This window comes from Phyllobates terribilis, unplaced genomic scaffold (genome assembly GCF_046119375.1).
Source record: "Phyllobates terribilis strain yellow unplaced genomic scaffold, ASM4611937v1 Scaffold_1__5_contigs__length_1240528914, whole genome shotgun sequence".
NCBI lineage: Eukaryota > Metazoa > Chordata > Amphibia > Anura > Dendrobatidae > Phyllobates > Phyllobates terribilis.
Genome location: NW_027362761.1, coordinates 18,871,139 through 18,887,448, shown reverse-complemented (window position 1 = coordinate 18,887,448; position 16,310 = coordinate 18,871,139). Strand labels below are relative to the sequence as shown.

At 39.7% G+C, this 16,310-nt stretch overlaps 1 protein-coding gene across 9 annotated transcripts in view; it reads right to left on the bottom strand.

Moving 5' to 3' along the window:
- Positions 1 to 9,374: 9,374 nt before the first annotated feature.
- MYO9B (myosin IXB) overlaps positions 9,375 to 16,310 on the bottom strand; it is a 238,122-nt gene continuing 231,186 nt past the window's right edge. For 8 of the 9 annotated variants that reach the window (XM_073657341.1, XM_073657251.1, XM_073657105.1 and 5 more), the window contains one exon: positions 9,375 to 10,863. In XM_073657341.1, the coding sequence (XP_073513442.1) occupies positions 10,451 to 10,863 (413 nt within the window). In that variant the 3' untranslated portion in view covers positions 9,375 to 10,450. The remainder of the gene's footprint in view (positions 10,864 to 16,310) is intronic. The other variant, XM_073657626.1, reaches the window with a different exon arrangement.

The window sequence follows — 16,310 nt, the reverse complement described above, 5'->3', positions numbered from 1 at the left end:
TATAAATAAACTAGCCAGATTATTGACAGTAAAAAAGCATTTTTATAATGATCTCAATGTCCCTTGGGAATTGTATAAGGAGGAGGATAATTGTGAAACCCTTGCACAATTGACGTTTGATGAACAATGTGCACGGCTTGCTTTGGAGGATTTAAAAGGTGAATCAGGTGATGTTGATCTTATACATGTTGATACTAAGCATTTTCGTATTTTGAATCCATCTTTCTATCCAAAAGATTCTAAGGCTGAATGCATTTCAACTTTTCAGTCTTTATTTGAAAGAGATTTGATAGAACTTTCTCAAAAAATTAAACAGAGTGTATCAAATAAAAAAAATAATTTAACCATAGATGAGAAAAAAACAATCACCAGCTTATCAAAGAGATGACCTGGTGATTAAAAAATCCAACAAAGCAGGCTGTATTGTTGTTATGGATAAGAAACTATGAAAAACGTGTTTATGATATCCTGGATGATAATGAGACGTATAAAAGGATACAATTTAATCCTACAGAATAATGCAGGAAAATCTTGAGTAAATTGGTTGAAGATGAGTTAAAATGGGGGTGTTTACTGAAAAAATGAGTTCTAATATAATACCTGATAATCCGATGACAGCAATTTTTCATGGGCTCCCTAAAACCCACAAACTAGAATTTCCTACACCTTTACGCCCCATCATATCGAGTATTTCTTCTTTGAACGAAAATTTAAGTCGGTGGGTAGAATTTTATCTACAGCCATTAATTCCCAGAACACCGGGTTATTTAAAAGACACGTCATCAGTGATTGATTATATGAAAAATGTAAAATGGTCTGAAAAATCTAAATTTCTGTCTTGTGATGTGGTAAATCTGTTCTCATCTATTCCACATAATCTGGCATTAACTGCTGTGTCCCACCATCTACAAAAATATAGCGGCTATACGGATGAAACAAAAGAAATGATTATCCGGAGTATTGAATACCTTCTTGAGCATAATTTTTTTATGTTCAATGAAGATTATTATTTACAAATCAAAGGTTGCCCAATGGGCTCATGTTTCTCCCCATCCTTAGCCATACTTTTTGTATCATGGTGGGAAGAAAGTACTATTTTTACAGATACAAATCCTTTCAAAAATGATATTGAACTATATGTTAGATATTTGAACGATGTTTTGTTAATATGGGTAGGAGAAGTGAAAAAATTCCATACTTTTTATCCTATATCAATGCTAATGATATAAATCTAAAATTCACTTATACTGAACCGCAGGATAAAATTAGCTTTTTGGATTTGTATCTCATGGGGGATGTAAAACAACAAAGGGTTAAATATTGCAACTATAGAAAACCTGTCAGTGGGAACACTACACTTAGAGCAGACAGCTGCCACCCTGCCCATACTGTGAATCCAATCCCCTATGGGGAATTAAATAGAATTTATAGTAATAGCTCTGATATCACACTACTTAAAGAACAAGCAAAGGTAGCAACATCTAGATTAATGGAAAGGGGGTATAAGAAAAAACATTGATTCAGCTTTAAAAAAAGTTCTTGCAAGAAACACTCATTTAAATAACAGAGATGATGGTATTAATAACAGCCAGAAACTAATAACAAAAAAAACAAACAATATTGACAAAAAAACATCTTCAGTACCACATATAGCTGCCAATTTCAGGAAATAAAAAATATTGTAAACAGATATGTCCCTATATTATTTCAGGATCGAGATTTAAACAAAATCCTAGAAAATGGATTAGTATGTGTGCCGAGAAAAGGGAGATCGATAGGTGCTACTCTTTCCCCAAGTCTATACAGGCCACAAAAAAGTGATTAAAAAAATCTGGCTCAGTTGTAAAGGTTTTTTTAAATGTGCATGTTCCAAATGTACGATGTGCCAGTATACACTGCAAACTCAGAAAATTGATGCAGCCAATGATATAAAAAGATTTATTAATTGCAATACTAACTATGTTGTGTATTGCATATTTTGCAAAGAATGTAAAATTAAATACATTGGCTGCACAATACGCAAATTAAAGAAAAGGATGGCAGAACATGTTACCAACATCAAAAATAAAAATGCATCCTATTCAGGAGCTTGCAAACATTTTGTAGAGAGACATAAAGGGGAATTAAATAATTTTTCTTTCTATGGGTTAGAAAAAGTGGATATTCCTATTAGAGGAGGGGATTGGAGGAAAAAACTCCTCCTAAGAGAGTTATTTTGGATTATCAAACTGTTTACAAAATACCCCAATGGCATGAACTATAGGAATGATACCCTTTATCTATATTAGATCTCAGAGAATTGAATGTCTTTTTTTTTTCTTTTTTGCTCTCTTTTTCTCTGGCTTTCTTGGATTTAGCCTTGTGATTATGCGGATTATTCTCAAATGTGATTGATTGCTAACATATGTGTTTATTGATCAATGGTAGGTCACCATTTGTTTTTATACCATGTATCATAAGGAATCTGTATCTCAGTGAATAAGGGCTTTTGCCAGAAACGCGTTGAGATGTATCCCCAACCTGTATGATCTTTTAATTATTTTCTAATAAATTGAGGATTTTAATTATTCTTGGGACTCACCAAATTTTTTTTTCTTATGTGAAGCCTTAAGTCACGGCTATTGGTTGGAGACCCATAGCATTGCAAAACGGACTGAGCTATACTAAGAGGACACGGTGAGGCGGCTTTTTTTGTTTATTTAAGCTATGAAATAGTAAATAAAAGTAGGATAAATGGCCCATGGTATGTTAAGAGCAAGGTTAACTTTGCCAGATGCTATAAATGAGCAATGAGAAATGCTTTTTGTTCTATGATGTAACCTTGTTATGTTGTATAATCTTCAATAAAACAAGTTAAAAAAAAATAAAGTTGGATAAAAGACCATGCTTGAACAATGTAGCTATAGATACGGAAAAAAATAAAAGTTTACTATACCAATTCAGAATTGACAATTCCTTTCTCTTAAAGTGATGACACATTTAAGCGGATCATGTGTAAAATCTGTGAAGGATATTTACCACTTATCCACATTATAGAAGATAAATGTCTGATCACTGGAGCCTTCACAACTAGGACCCCCACTGATCACTAGAATAAGGGTCCTGAGCTCTGCTATTACCTTTAATCCCATAGATATTGAACAGAGCTGCAAAAGTGTCATTAGGCTGAGTGCCCAAATGCAGAAATGCTCCGGATTTTTCCTGAGAGTTTCTGCATCTCCCTGGCAGAAAAAACGCATGCGGATTGTACATGCCAGGGACAAGAGAAAGTGAAGCGTTCTTCACATGCATTTCCGCATGCGGGTTGTCAAGCGATTTTAGCATCACTTGGAAAAGCAATCGGCATGGATTTATATAGTGTGACCGTTAAAGAATGGTAAAAAATAAAATATTATACTCACCTTCTGATGGCCCCCGATCCCCTTATCCGATGCATCCGGTCTTCCCGGTGTCTCGCGGTTGTGTAAAAGGACCTGCCATGTCGTCATTTAGTCATGTGACAGGTCACGCGACCGCCGACGTCCACGTGACCCGTCACATGATTAAATGATGACATGGCAGGTCCTTTTAGACCATTGCGAGCTGCCGGGAAGCCAGGACGCAACGCTATGGAGGCCGGGGGCCAAGTATAATATATATTCTTTTTTTTTTTTTTTTTTTTTACAGGTTCTATGGTACTCGGGTCTGGAGGAGAGTCTCCTCTTCTCCAAACCCGGGTACCATCTGCACATTGAATCGCTTAATATCCGCATGTGCACATTCAATGCGATTATGCAATTCAATGCAAGTCAATGGCGGCGAAAACGCTGCGATTACGCAAAATAATTGGTAGTGCTGCGGATTTTTCTGCAATGATAATCAGCAGCGGAAATTTCCGCAGCATGTGCACAGCACATGCGGATTATCATTGGGGAACATGGCAGACCTTGTACCAAGCGTTTAAGCGTTTCTGCAGCGGAATTGCCGCGGCGGAAACGCTTAAAAAATGCATAGTGGGCACACAGCCTTAAACTTCCTCCTCACACTGCTTGTACAGTGGAGAGGAGGGAATCGAAATTGAGAATTCTAGTAATCTGCGAGAGGTTTTATCTACTTTTCACCTACTGCATTACACGCTTGGCCAAGACATTGGGATCAACTAATTCCCCTCTCCGGATTGTTCTGGCAGCAGCTTATCTCCCATGGGAACAATAGATCAGACAAGCTGAAATCTAAAGGCCCCGTCACACTTAGCGACGCCGCAACGATCCTGACAACGATACGACCTGTCAGGGATCGTTGCTGCGTCGCTATGTGGTCGCTGGTGAGCTGTCAAACAGGCAGGCTCACCAACGATCAGGGGAGCAGCGACATCGTGGAAAGAATCTTTCCACGATGTCCTGCTCCTGGTTACCAGCCTGCTGAAGCAGGAGCAGGCTGGTAACCATGATAAACAGCGGGTTACTAGGGACACACGCGCACCTAGTAACCCGTTGTTTATCATGGTTACCACTCTGCTATGGTGAGCGGGAGGTTACCGCTCACTTTAGCAGGCTCGTAACCATGATAAACATCGGGTTACTAGGTGCGCGTGTGTCCCTAGTAACCCGCTGTTTATCATGGTTACCAGCCTGATCGCTGCTCCCGCTGGTCACACACAGCGATGTGTGCTGACCAGCGGGAGGGCAACGATCAAAAAATGGTCCACGACACTTTGCAGCGATCAGCGATCTCACAGCAGGGGCCTGATCGTTGCAGAGTGTCACACATAGCGACATCGCTGGTGAGGTCGCTGTTGCGTCACCAAAACCGTGACACAGCAGCGATCTCGCTAGCGATCTCGCTATGTGAGATGGGGGCTTAACATGTCTGACATGCCAACCATTCATTTCAGTTGTCAAGCAGCATCAACATACACATTAACGTGCTATGTAAATAACTAACAAGGTTGACTTTTAATATCCTTGGCCGCATTTAGAGTTTGATATGAAACCCTAGAAAAACTGTCAATGTCTTTGGCACTCTCTTGCTTCTGCTTATTATAGCACATGGAGGAATCTGGCCCTCAAAGCATAAATTACAAGATAAGAAATTACTGTTGCACTGAATTTACAACAGTGGTGCACAACCTTTTCTGGTTCAAGGACCATACTGTTACATTGAACTACTTCCAAGGGACACAATACAACTGAAAAAATAATTACGATACGAGAGGTTTATGGCATAGCAACAGTATATGATATAAATGTCTAAAGAGATACAAGGTACACTATCAGGACTCCCACATATCTGGAAAATAGGTGTCCTCTTCTCCCATAATCAGTACTCTAGTGAGGAGGAGACCCCACACATCTGTAACTCTCTCCACCCTAACTCCCCTATGCCTTTCTTACCTTTGCTAAACAAGTGTTAAGAAACCCTTGTTTTTTAATGTATGGGGGACCCAGATCTGGTTATACAGTGCATGCACTATTCGTGCTTGAACAGCCCTGCTTCTCAGCAGTGCCATTTGTCTTCTTCCCTCCGACATAGAAATTATTTTATACAGAAGTTTGGGGGGGCCGCACAAAATAACATGGCGGACCACATGTAGCCTACCCCTTCCACCGGACCGGAGGTTGTTCAACCCTGATATACAATGCAGTAAAGTTTTAAAAAAAGGTTATTAACCTGGTATTTGGACATAACAGCAATAGTCTGTTACTTTCTTCTTCAAACAATTCTGCCTGCATTACCAAGTAAACTGAAGATATGCTCATTATTTAAAATGTTCAGGCATAGGAAAATGCACAATAATGTAAAAGATTAGAAACAAATGATAGCTCCTGAATAATGAATACTTCACATTCAAATCAAAACACTTAGGCCTTGAAGGTCATGATATTCCAATATATTTATGTGGCAATAAGGCACTTTATGACTTGAGCAATATATAAAATAACAGAGGAAATGTACACAGTTCAAAGAAAGTATATAATTCAGTAACCATGTGTAAAATGGAAAAGGAAAGGGAAAAAAAAACCAAAACTTACAAGATGCGTACCATGGTGGACACAAGCAAATACAAATGGAGAAATCATCAACTATTTGTCATTGATCAAAAGTAATGAAGCAATGCTGTATTTTATTGCATTCAAATGTCACTGGGCAATGACCTATATATCCCATATGGAGCTTTAACACAGCTTTAAAGTGCTCATTCACCTTTAAATCCCACATATCTATAAACTGCATAAAAAGTTCAGTACCTTTGTAAATTCACTATATTAACTTGTATTACTCTACATCAAAGCAGAGGTGCATCCAGTATCCTGCAAAGCATTCTAGAATACTTTCATTTGTCTTCATCACATTACTACACTTTTCAAAACGCCGCTCATTAGGTTCAGATGACCATGTATCATGGTCCAAGTACAGACTTCGATGCCCAGACAGGCTATGTGCCTCCTAACCCTAACCTGACAGCCTCATAGGCATACATGAGGCTGTCAAGTTTGGGTTTAAGAGACCTGCAGCCAGTCTGTGCATCGCGGGCCGTTCTTGGACCATGATACATGGACATCTTAACGAGGCTTTAAAAGATCAAACAAACTATTTTACATTTGCGATCATCTGCTCTGAATGCACCCCTGAAAGAAAACTTAGTACAAGCAATGGATTTTCAAAGTTACTTGACTTTACGTGTAGTAGAGGAAATCAATATGTTCACTGAAAAACTTATGTCCATGTTCACTTTCACACAGTCAGTATTTTGCATCAGTATTTATAAGCCAAAACCAGGAGAGGTTCCAAAGTTCAGAAGCATTACAAGCTTTCCACTGTAGGTTCCATTCCTGGCTTTGACTTACAAATACTAAAAGCAAAATACTGACCAATATACTGCCATGTGAAATCCAAAAGTTATGGTAGAGGTACAAAAGTTATGTTACGCTTTAAATATATAATAGGTAGTGCCTCTTTCATTGTGTGTGTGCCAGGGGGTTTAGTGCTGAACAACTTTTGTACACCTATACCATATACCTAACCATTTGAGGGTTTTTTCCCCAAATAAGAAGAGGGCTAAGAAATAAGCAGATGAGTTTCCTCAAGTGTAATTTGAACATTTCGTATTATATTTTATTTCCCAAAACTGCTTAGTAAGAAAATTTAATCAGTGTGTGGCACTCTGAGCTTTTGCCATGGACTCCCATCATATAAAAATAATGCAGTATCTTGTGAATGGCAGGGATTTAGGATATGAGATTCTAGAGATAAGCCCCCATAAATATTAGGTTAAAATTGACAGCTTTTCCCAACAGTTTATTGTGTATTGTCCAGGGAATTGTTGGTTGAAGTATTGATTGAACATGTCCTATTTCACACTGCTGTAAGCATTGTGACCCAGAAAACAGCCGCCAACAGACATGTCTGACAGAGGAGTTCTTATAGAAAACAGGAGCGCATGGCCAAATGAGCAATCCTGTGTATGGAAAAGCCAGACGAGGTGGCTGTTGGCCATAGGTTGGCCAACAACCATTTCATGTTTATAGTGGGATTTAATTTAGAGAGACATGACCATGAAACATCTAAATACAGTGCATTTTGAAAGTATTTGGCCCCCTTGAACTTTTCTACCTTTTGCCACATTTCTGGCTTCAAACAAAGATATAAAATTCAAATTTTTTTGGGAAGAATCAACAACAAGTGAGACAATCGTGAAGTGGAACGAAATTTATTGGATATTTTAAACTTTTTTTAAAAATTCAAAACTGAAAAGTGAGGCGTACAATATTATTCGGCCCCTTTACTTTCAGTGCAGAAGTTCAGTGAGGATCTCTGAATGATCCAATGTTGTCCTAAATGACTAGTAATGATAAATAGAATCCACCTGTGTGTAATCAAGTCTCCATATAAATACACCTGCTCTGTGATAGTCTCAGGGTTCTGTTTCAAGTGCAGAGAGCATCATGAAGACCAAGGAACACACCAGGCAGCTCAGAGATACTGTTGTGAAGAAGTTTAAAGCCGGATTTGGATACAAAAAGATTTCCCAAGTTTTAAACATCTCAAGAAGCACTGTGCAAGCGATCATATTGAAATGGAAGGAGTATCAGACCACTGAAATCTACCAAGACCCGGCCGTCCCTCTAAACTTTCATCTTGAACAAGGAGAAGACTGATCAGAGATGCAGCCAAAAGGCCCATGATCACTCTGGATGAACTGCAGCGATCTACAGCTGAGGTGGGAGAGTCTGTCCATAGGACAACAAATCAGTCGTACACTGCACAAATCTGGCCTTTATGGAAGAGTGGCAAGAAGAAATCCATTTCTCAAAAGATATCCATAAAAAGTCTCGTTTGAAGTTTGCCACAAGCCACCTGGGAGACGCACCAAACATGTGGAATAAGGTGCTCTGGTCAGATGAAACCAAAATCGAACTTTTTGGCCACAATGCAAAACGATATGTTTGGCGTAAAAGCAACACAGCTCATGACCCTCAAAACACCATCCGCACTGTCAAACATAGTGGTGGCAGCATCATGGTTTGGCCCTGCTTTTCTTCAGCAGGGACAGGGAAGATGGTTAAAATTGGTGGGAAGATGGATGGAGTCAAATACAGGACCATTCTGGAAGAAAACCTGTTGGAATCTGCAAAAGACCCGAGACTTGGACGGAGATTTATCTTCCAACAAGACAACGATCCCAAACATAAAGCAACATGGTTCAAAAATAAAAGTATCCAGGTGTTAGTCAAAGTCCAGACCTGAATACAATTGAGAATCTGTGGAAAGAGCTGAAAACTGCTGTTCACAAACGCCCTCCATCCAACCTCGATGAGCTCGAGCGGTTTTGCAAGGAAGAATGGGCAAGAATTTCAGCCTCTCAATGTGCAAAACTGATAGAGACATACCCCAAGTGACTTGCAGCTGTAATCACAGCAAAAGGTGGCGCTACAAAGTATTAACTCAAGGGGGCCGAATAATATTGCACGCCCCACTTTTCATATTATATATATATATATATATATATATATATATATATATATATATATATATATATATATATATATATATATATATATATATATATATATATATATTTTTTTTATAAAAGTTTAAAATCTCCAATAAATTTCGTTCCACTTCACGATTGTGTCCCACTTGTTGTTGATTCTTCCCAAAAAAATTCGAATTTTATATCTTTATGTTTGAAGCCAGAAATGAGGCAAAAGGTAGAAAAGCTCAAGGGGGCCAAATTAACAATGCACTGTAAGTCAGTAATTTGAACCATTAAGCTGAACACATATGTCAGCTTTTCTCTTTTATGCAAAAAACAGTGAACTGGATCTGATCTTCATCCATTATAGGTCCTTGTGTCCATCTATACCGTTGGTGTGTCAATCAATTATCTAGTAGCAAATACCAATGGTTTCAATGTGCTGTCCGTTTTTTTTTTTTTCCGACCCATTCACCTAAAGGCGAGTTTGATTGACAAGTTGGACAGAACCAAGTCAAGTTTTTGAGCTATTTGTGCAATCAGATAGTTACATGGACGTGTGATTGAGGCTTTACTCTCGCCAATAGGTTTTATTTTATTTACTACTGTCTAACATGAGAAATATAAAAATACATTTTCATTGTATAAAGGGAAAAAACCTTTGTGTATGGATATCTTCAATCAATTCAACTGGAATGCTTACAGAATATAGCATTTGGAAATCCCTGTATACAGAATAAGAAGGCAAATGCTGCAAGTCAGATGGAGTGGGCTTGACTACATCTAATACAATGGTTAGTAGACAAATTGGGAATAGATGCGGTATGTATGCATGCAACAAACACTGGTAAATGTGCAAATAGAAATAGGATACTGATAAGGCATCAGTTTTCCGTGTCCTAGGTCACGTCCATTTAACACTGCCTTCTGAATTTTGCACTGCTGTTGATCACTTTCTATAAAGGCTAATACTTACATTGTTTGGGGCATCTTGCTGAAAATTCTGTCATCTCTAAAAACAAGAACAATGTTTCAAGTAAACTTTGAACAGTTCTTGCCTCTAACATAATAGTTTGTCCACCGCTTACTTTATATATTCATATATGTATAAAAAATGAAACAAAATATTAAAAACGCTATGTCACATACATTTGAAAATAGTACTGTAACAGGTGCACAAGGCAAAAAAATTACTCATTTGGTCCTATCATATTACAAAACTGGAATGAACAGTTTGGAACGCAATTCCTACACAACTGTAGGAAGGGTAACACTCAATGCTAACACTCAGCTTTCCTTTCATACACCCAACATGGCATCCTGTATACATGTGAGGGGCCACAGGCCACAGTCTGTTTAAATACATTAATGAATACATCCCATTTTTTCAAAATTGTCATCGATATTCATTGCATCAGGAGACTAAAGTAGTTCTTTTCAGCAACTAATAAAAAAAAAAAGCTGTGAAGTACACACATGTATCGTTATCATGCTTCAAAGGTTGGATTCTTCAGGAAAGGGGATCTGGAGATGAGGATCTGAGAAACGACGTATTAGTTTGGCTGTGGGTTCATAATCTACTGCTCCCTGTATGGCTCCTAATTCCGAACCATCAGGGACATATACAGACTGGATGCTGTCAGTTCTTCGGCCAGGCTGTTCTCTCCTTCGAACACTACTTGATTCATCAGGATAGTCTGTAGCTTTGGATATTCCAGGAGGCAACTTTATGTTGGCAGTCAGCAGTACAGGATTGCGTCTTGTGCCTCTCATTTTTGCTAGAAAGGAGGAAGGCCTTCGCTTGATACTCGGAGGAGGGTACACTGTAGACACAGGGCTCTTGGGTGTAAAGTTGTTGGTTTTCAGCACTGGCTGTGACACAACAGTTGCATCCACTACACAAGTTGCTGTAGATAAAAAACACAAAAAACAAATTCATCTCACAGTCTTGTAAAATAATCCACCAGTCAGATTACTGGTGCAGTCCATCACTGGCTTCAGTAGTCATGTATGAACATGGCCAGTGAGGCAATTGAATGGCTGGAGTGGTCGGGTGACCGAATAGTCTACTTCATTTACGGTACAAGTGGGGGACAATCAGCGTGGAGGGGATTCAAGGAGTAAGTAATATTTCTTTCCCTTTACACAGATTTTGTAAAAAACTGGAAAATTCCTTGTTCCTAATTGTTAAGACCATATGCCGTCACATGTTGATCAATAAGGATACACCTGCTGGGTTGATAAAGGGGTCACAGCAAACCCCTTCAAGACACAAGACGTACATTTAAGAAATATGTCATGAGCAGTAAATGATGGCTGATTTTAATTAGCCATCATGTGCTTCTAACAGCCGCGGGAGGATCACCGCTCCGCCTGCAGCTGTTAAATGCCACTGTCAATCTCGGATAGCTGCATCATTCCAGGAGCCCATGACGTGATCACGAGGCGCCAATGGGTTGCCATAATAGCCAGGGGTCTGCTGAAGACCTTTGTGCTTGTCATAACGATTCTCCTGTGAAAGCCAGCCTGTAGCTGTAATTTTCACTATACATAGTAGTGCTGATGCAAAGCTGTGTATAGTACAAGCAATCAGACGATCGCAGCTTCGAATCCAATAAAGAGAACTATTAAATACTGTAAAAAGGTAAAAAAAAATGTATAAAAAAATATATATAAAAAAAAAATACAAAAAAAAGTTAAAAATCACTCCCCTTTTGCACCAATAAAAATAAAGCAATTAGAAAAAAAATACATATTTGGTATTGTTGTGTCCGTAAAAGTCCGATCTATTAAAATATAAACTAATCCCATCGGTAACCAGCGTAGTGAGAAAACTAATCGAAACGCCAGAACCAAGTTTTTTTGGCCACCGCAACATTGCAATAAAATGCAATGCACAACATTATCTACCCCAAAATGGTATCAGTAAAAACGTCAGCTCAGGATGCAAAAAATAAGTCCTCACATAGCCCCATATCTTGAAAATGTTACGGATCTTGGAATATGTAGACACAAGCTAAAGTTTTTTTTTCAAAATTTAAATTTTTTTTCACAGCTTAAATAATAAAAAAAAAACTATACATTTGCTATCTGTCTAATCGGTCATACCATGCCTGAGGAAGGGACCCAAGTTGTACCGAAAGCTTGCCTTGCAACATCATTTATTTTATTTTTGTTAGCCATTAAAAGGCATCATAACTACAAGATTACCTTGTTTTTCCCACTGAGAGTAATCTTTTTTTCAGCTGGCTAACACTGTACCAAACCCCCTTTTTTTTCTTTTAATGTAATCGTACTGACATATTACCAAGGCAGTTTTACCGTATAGTGAACATGGTAAATAAAAAAAATAATAATTGTGGAATTGCACTTTTTTTTGCAATTTCAAAGCACTTGGAATTTTTTTTCTGTCTTTCCAGTGCATGACATGATAAAATTAACCCCTTTACGACCTAAAACGTACAGATACGTCATATGCCGCCGCCCCCCCCCCTTTTTTTCATCAGCTGACATGTAATAATAGTTATAATAGTTTTTATTTTTATAGCGCCAACATATTCCGCAGCACTTTACAAATTTTAGGGGGGACATATACAGACAATACAGAATAAGCATATCTCATATCGAAAGGAGTGAGGGCCCAGCTCGCAAGCTTACAGTCTACATGTGTCCCTAATCGCGATCCACCTGCGGCTGTTAATATGTTAAATTCCACTGTCAGTCTCTGACAACGGCATTTACATGATCACGCCAGAAGCGCGTCATTAGCTCCGTCCATCGGCGTCCCTGTCACATGATCGCGGGGCGCTGATGGGTTGGCATGACAACCCGGGATCCGCAGGAGACCCCTGTGGTTGTCATTGCCAAACTGCTATGAGCGCCACCCCGTGGTCAGTGCTCAGAGCAAATTTGTTACACACAGAATGGCTGAAGCCCTGCCATGCGTAACAGAAGCGATCAGATAATCGCAGCTTCAAGTCTCCTGAAGAGAATATTGAAGCATGTTAAAAGTAAAATGCAAAAAAAAATGTTTTTAAATATATATATATATATATATATATATATATATATATATATATATATATATATATATATACACATACATACACACACACACCAAAAGTTTGGACACACCTTCTCATTTAAAAAAAAAATCTCTATTTTCATGACTATGAAAATTGTACATTCACACTGAAGACATCAAAACTATGAATTAACACATGTGGAATTATATACTTAACAAAAAAGTGTGAAACAACTGAAAATATATCTTATATTCTAGGTTCTTCAAAGTAGCCACCTTTTGCTTTGATGACTGCTTTGCACACTCTTGGCAATCTCTTGATGAGCTTCAAGAGGTAGTCACTGGAAATGGTCTTCCAACAATCTTGAAGGAGTTCCCAGAGATGATTAGCACTTGTTGGCCCTTTTGCCTTCACTCTGCGGTCCAGCTCACCCCAAACCATCTCGATTGGGTTCAGGTCTGGTGACTGGAGGCCAGGTCATCTGGTGTAGCACCCCATCACTCTCCTTGGCAAATAGCCCTTACACAGCCTGGAGGTGTGTTTGGGGTCATTGTCCTGTTGAAAAATAAATGATGGTCCAACTAAACGCAAACCAGATGGAATAGCATGCTGCTGCAAGATGCTGTGGTAGCCATGCTGGTTCAGTAGGCCTTCAATTTTGAATAAAACCCCAACAGTGTCACCAGAAAAACACCCCCACACCATCACACCTCCTCCTCCATGCTTCACGGTGGGAACCAGGCATGTAGAGTCCATCCGTTCACCTTTTCTGCGTCGCACAAAGACACGGTGGTTGGAACCAAAGATCTCAAATTTGGACTCCTCACACCAAAGCACAGATTTCCACTGGTCTAATGTCCATTCCTTGTGTTCTTTAGCCCAAACAAGTCTCTTCTGCTTGTTGCCTGTCCTTAGCAGTGGTTTCCTAGCAGCTATTTTACCATGAAGGCCTGCTGCACAAAGTCTCCTTTTAACAGTTGTTGTAGAGATGTGTCTGCTGCTAGAACTCTGTGTGGCATTGACCTGGTCTGTAATCTGAGCTGCTGTTAACCTGCGATTTCTGAGGCTGGTGACTCGGATAAACTTATCCTCAGAAGCAGAGGTGACTCTTGGTCTTCCTTTCCTGGGGCGGTCCTCATGTGAGCCAGTTTTTTTGTAGCGCTTGATGGTTTTTACAACTGCACTTGGGGACACTTTCAAAGTTTTCCCAATTTTTCGCACCGACTGACCTTCAATTCTTAAAGTAATGATGGCCACTCGTTTTTCTTTACTTAGCTGCTTTTTTCTTGCCATAATACAAATTCTAACAGTCTATTCAGTAGGACTATCAGCTGTGTATCCACCAGACTTCTGCACAACACAACTGATGGTCCCAACCCCATTTATAAGGCAAGAAATCCCACTTATTAAACCTGACAGGGCACACCTGTGAAGTGAAAATCTCCGGTGACTACCTCTTGAAGCTCATCAAGAGAATTCCAAGAGTGTGCAAAGCAGTCATCAAAGCAAAAGGTGGCTACTTTGAAGAACCTAGAATATAAGACATTTTCAGTTGTTTCAAACTTTTTTTGTTAAGTATATAATTCCACATGTGTTAATTCATAGTTTTGATACCTTCTGTGTGAATGTACAATTTTCATAGTCATGAAAATACAGAAAAATCATATATATATATATATATATACACATATATATATATACATATACACACTGCTCAAAAATATAAGGGAACACTTAAACAACAGAATATAACTCCAAGTAAATCAAACTTCTGTTAAATCAAACTGTCCACTTAGGAAGCAACACTGATTGACAATCAATTTCACATGCTGTTGTGCAAATGGAATAGACAATAGATGGAAATTAATGGCAATTATCAAGACACACTCAATAAAAGGAGTGGTTCTTCAGATGGGGACCACAGGCCACATATCAGTACCAATGCTTTTTGGCTGAAGTTTTGGTCACTTTTGAATGTTGGTTGTGCTTTCACACTTGTGGTAGCATGAGACGGACTCTACAACCCACAGAAGTTGCTCAGGTAGTGCAGCTCATCCAGGATGGCACATCAATGCGTGCTGTGGCAAGAAGGTTTGCTGTGTCTGTCAGCATAGTGTACAGAGGCTGGAGGTGCTACCAGGAGACAGGCCAGTACACAAGGAGACGTGGAGAGGGCCATAGGAGGGCAACAATCCAGCAGCAGGACTGCTACCTCCGCATTTGTGCAAGAAGGAACAGGAGGAGCACTGCCAGAGCCCTGCAAAATGACCTCCAGCAGGCCACAAATGTGCATGTGTCTGCACAAACGGTTAGAAACCGACTCCATGAGGGTGGTATGAGGGCCCGAGGTCCACAGATGGGGGTTGTACTCACAGCCCAACACCGTGCAGGACGCTTGGCATTTGCCACAGAACACCAGGATTGGCAAAGTCGCCACTGGCGCCCTGTGCTCTTCACAGATGAAAGCAGGTTCACACTGAGCACATGTGACAGACGTGACAGAGTCTGGAGACGCCGTGGAGAGCAATCTGCTGCCTGCAACATCCTTCAGCATGGCCGGTTTGGCAGTGGGTTAGTAATGGTGTTCTGTGGCATTTCTTTGGAGGGCCGCACAGCCCTCCATGTGCTCGCCAGAGGTAGCCTGACTGCCATTAGGTACCGAGATGAGATCCTCAGACCCCTTGTGGGACCATATGCTGGTGCGGTTGGCCCTGGGTTCCTCCTAATGCAGTACAATGCCAGACCTCATGTGGCTGGAGTGTGTCAGCAGTTCCTGCAAGATCAAGGCATTGAAGCTACGGACTGGCCCGCCATTTACCCAGACCTGAATCCGATTGAGCACATCTGAGACATCATGTCTCGCTCCATCCACCAACATCACCACAGACTGTCCAGGAGTTGGCGGATGCTTTAGTACAGGTCTGGGAAGAGATGCTACAGGAGACCATCCGCAACCTCATCAGGAGCATGCCCAGGCGTTGTAGGGAGGTCATACAGGCACGTGGAGGCCACACACAATAGTGAGCCTCATTTTGACTTGTTTTAAGGACATTACATCAAAGTTGGATCAGCCTGTAGTGTGTTTTTCCACTTTAATTTTGGGGGTGACTCCAAATCCAGGCATCCATTGGTTAATAAATTTGATTTCCATTGATGATTTTTGTGTGATTTTGTTGTTAGCACATTCAACTTTATACAGAACAAAGTATTCAATGAGAATATTTCATTCACTCAGATCTAGGATGTGTTATTTGAGTGTTCCCTTTATTTTTTTGAGCAGTGTATATATATATATATAAATCTTTTCTGAACTCTGCAATATATAAATT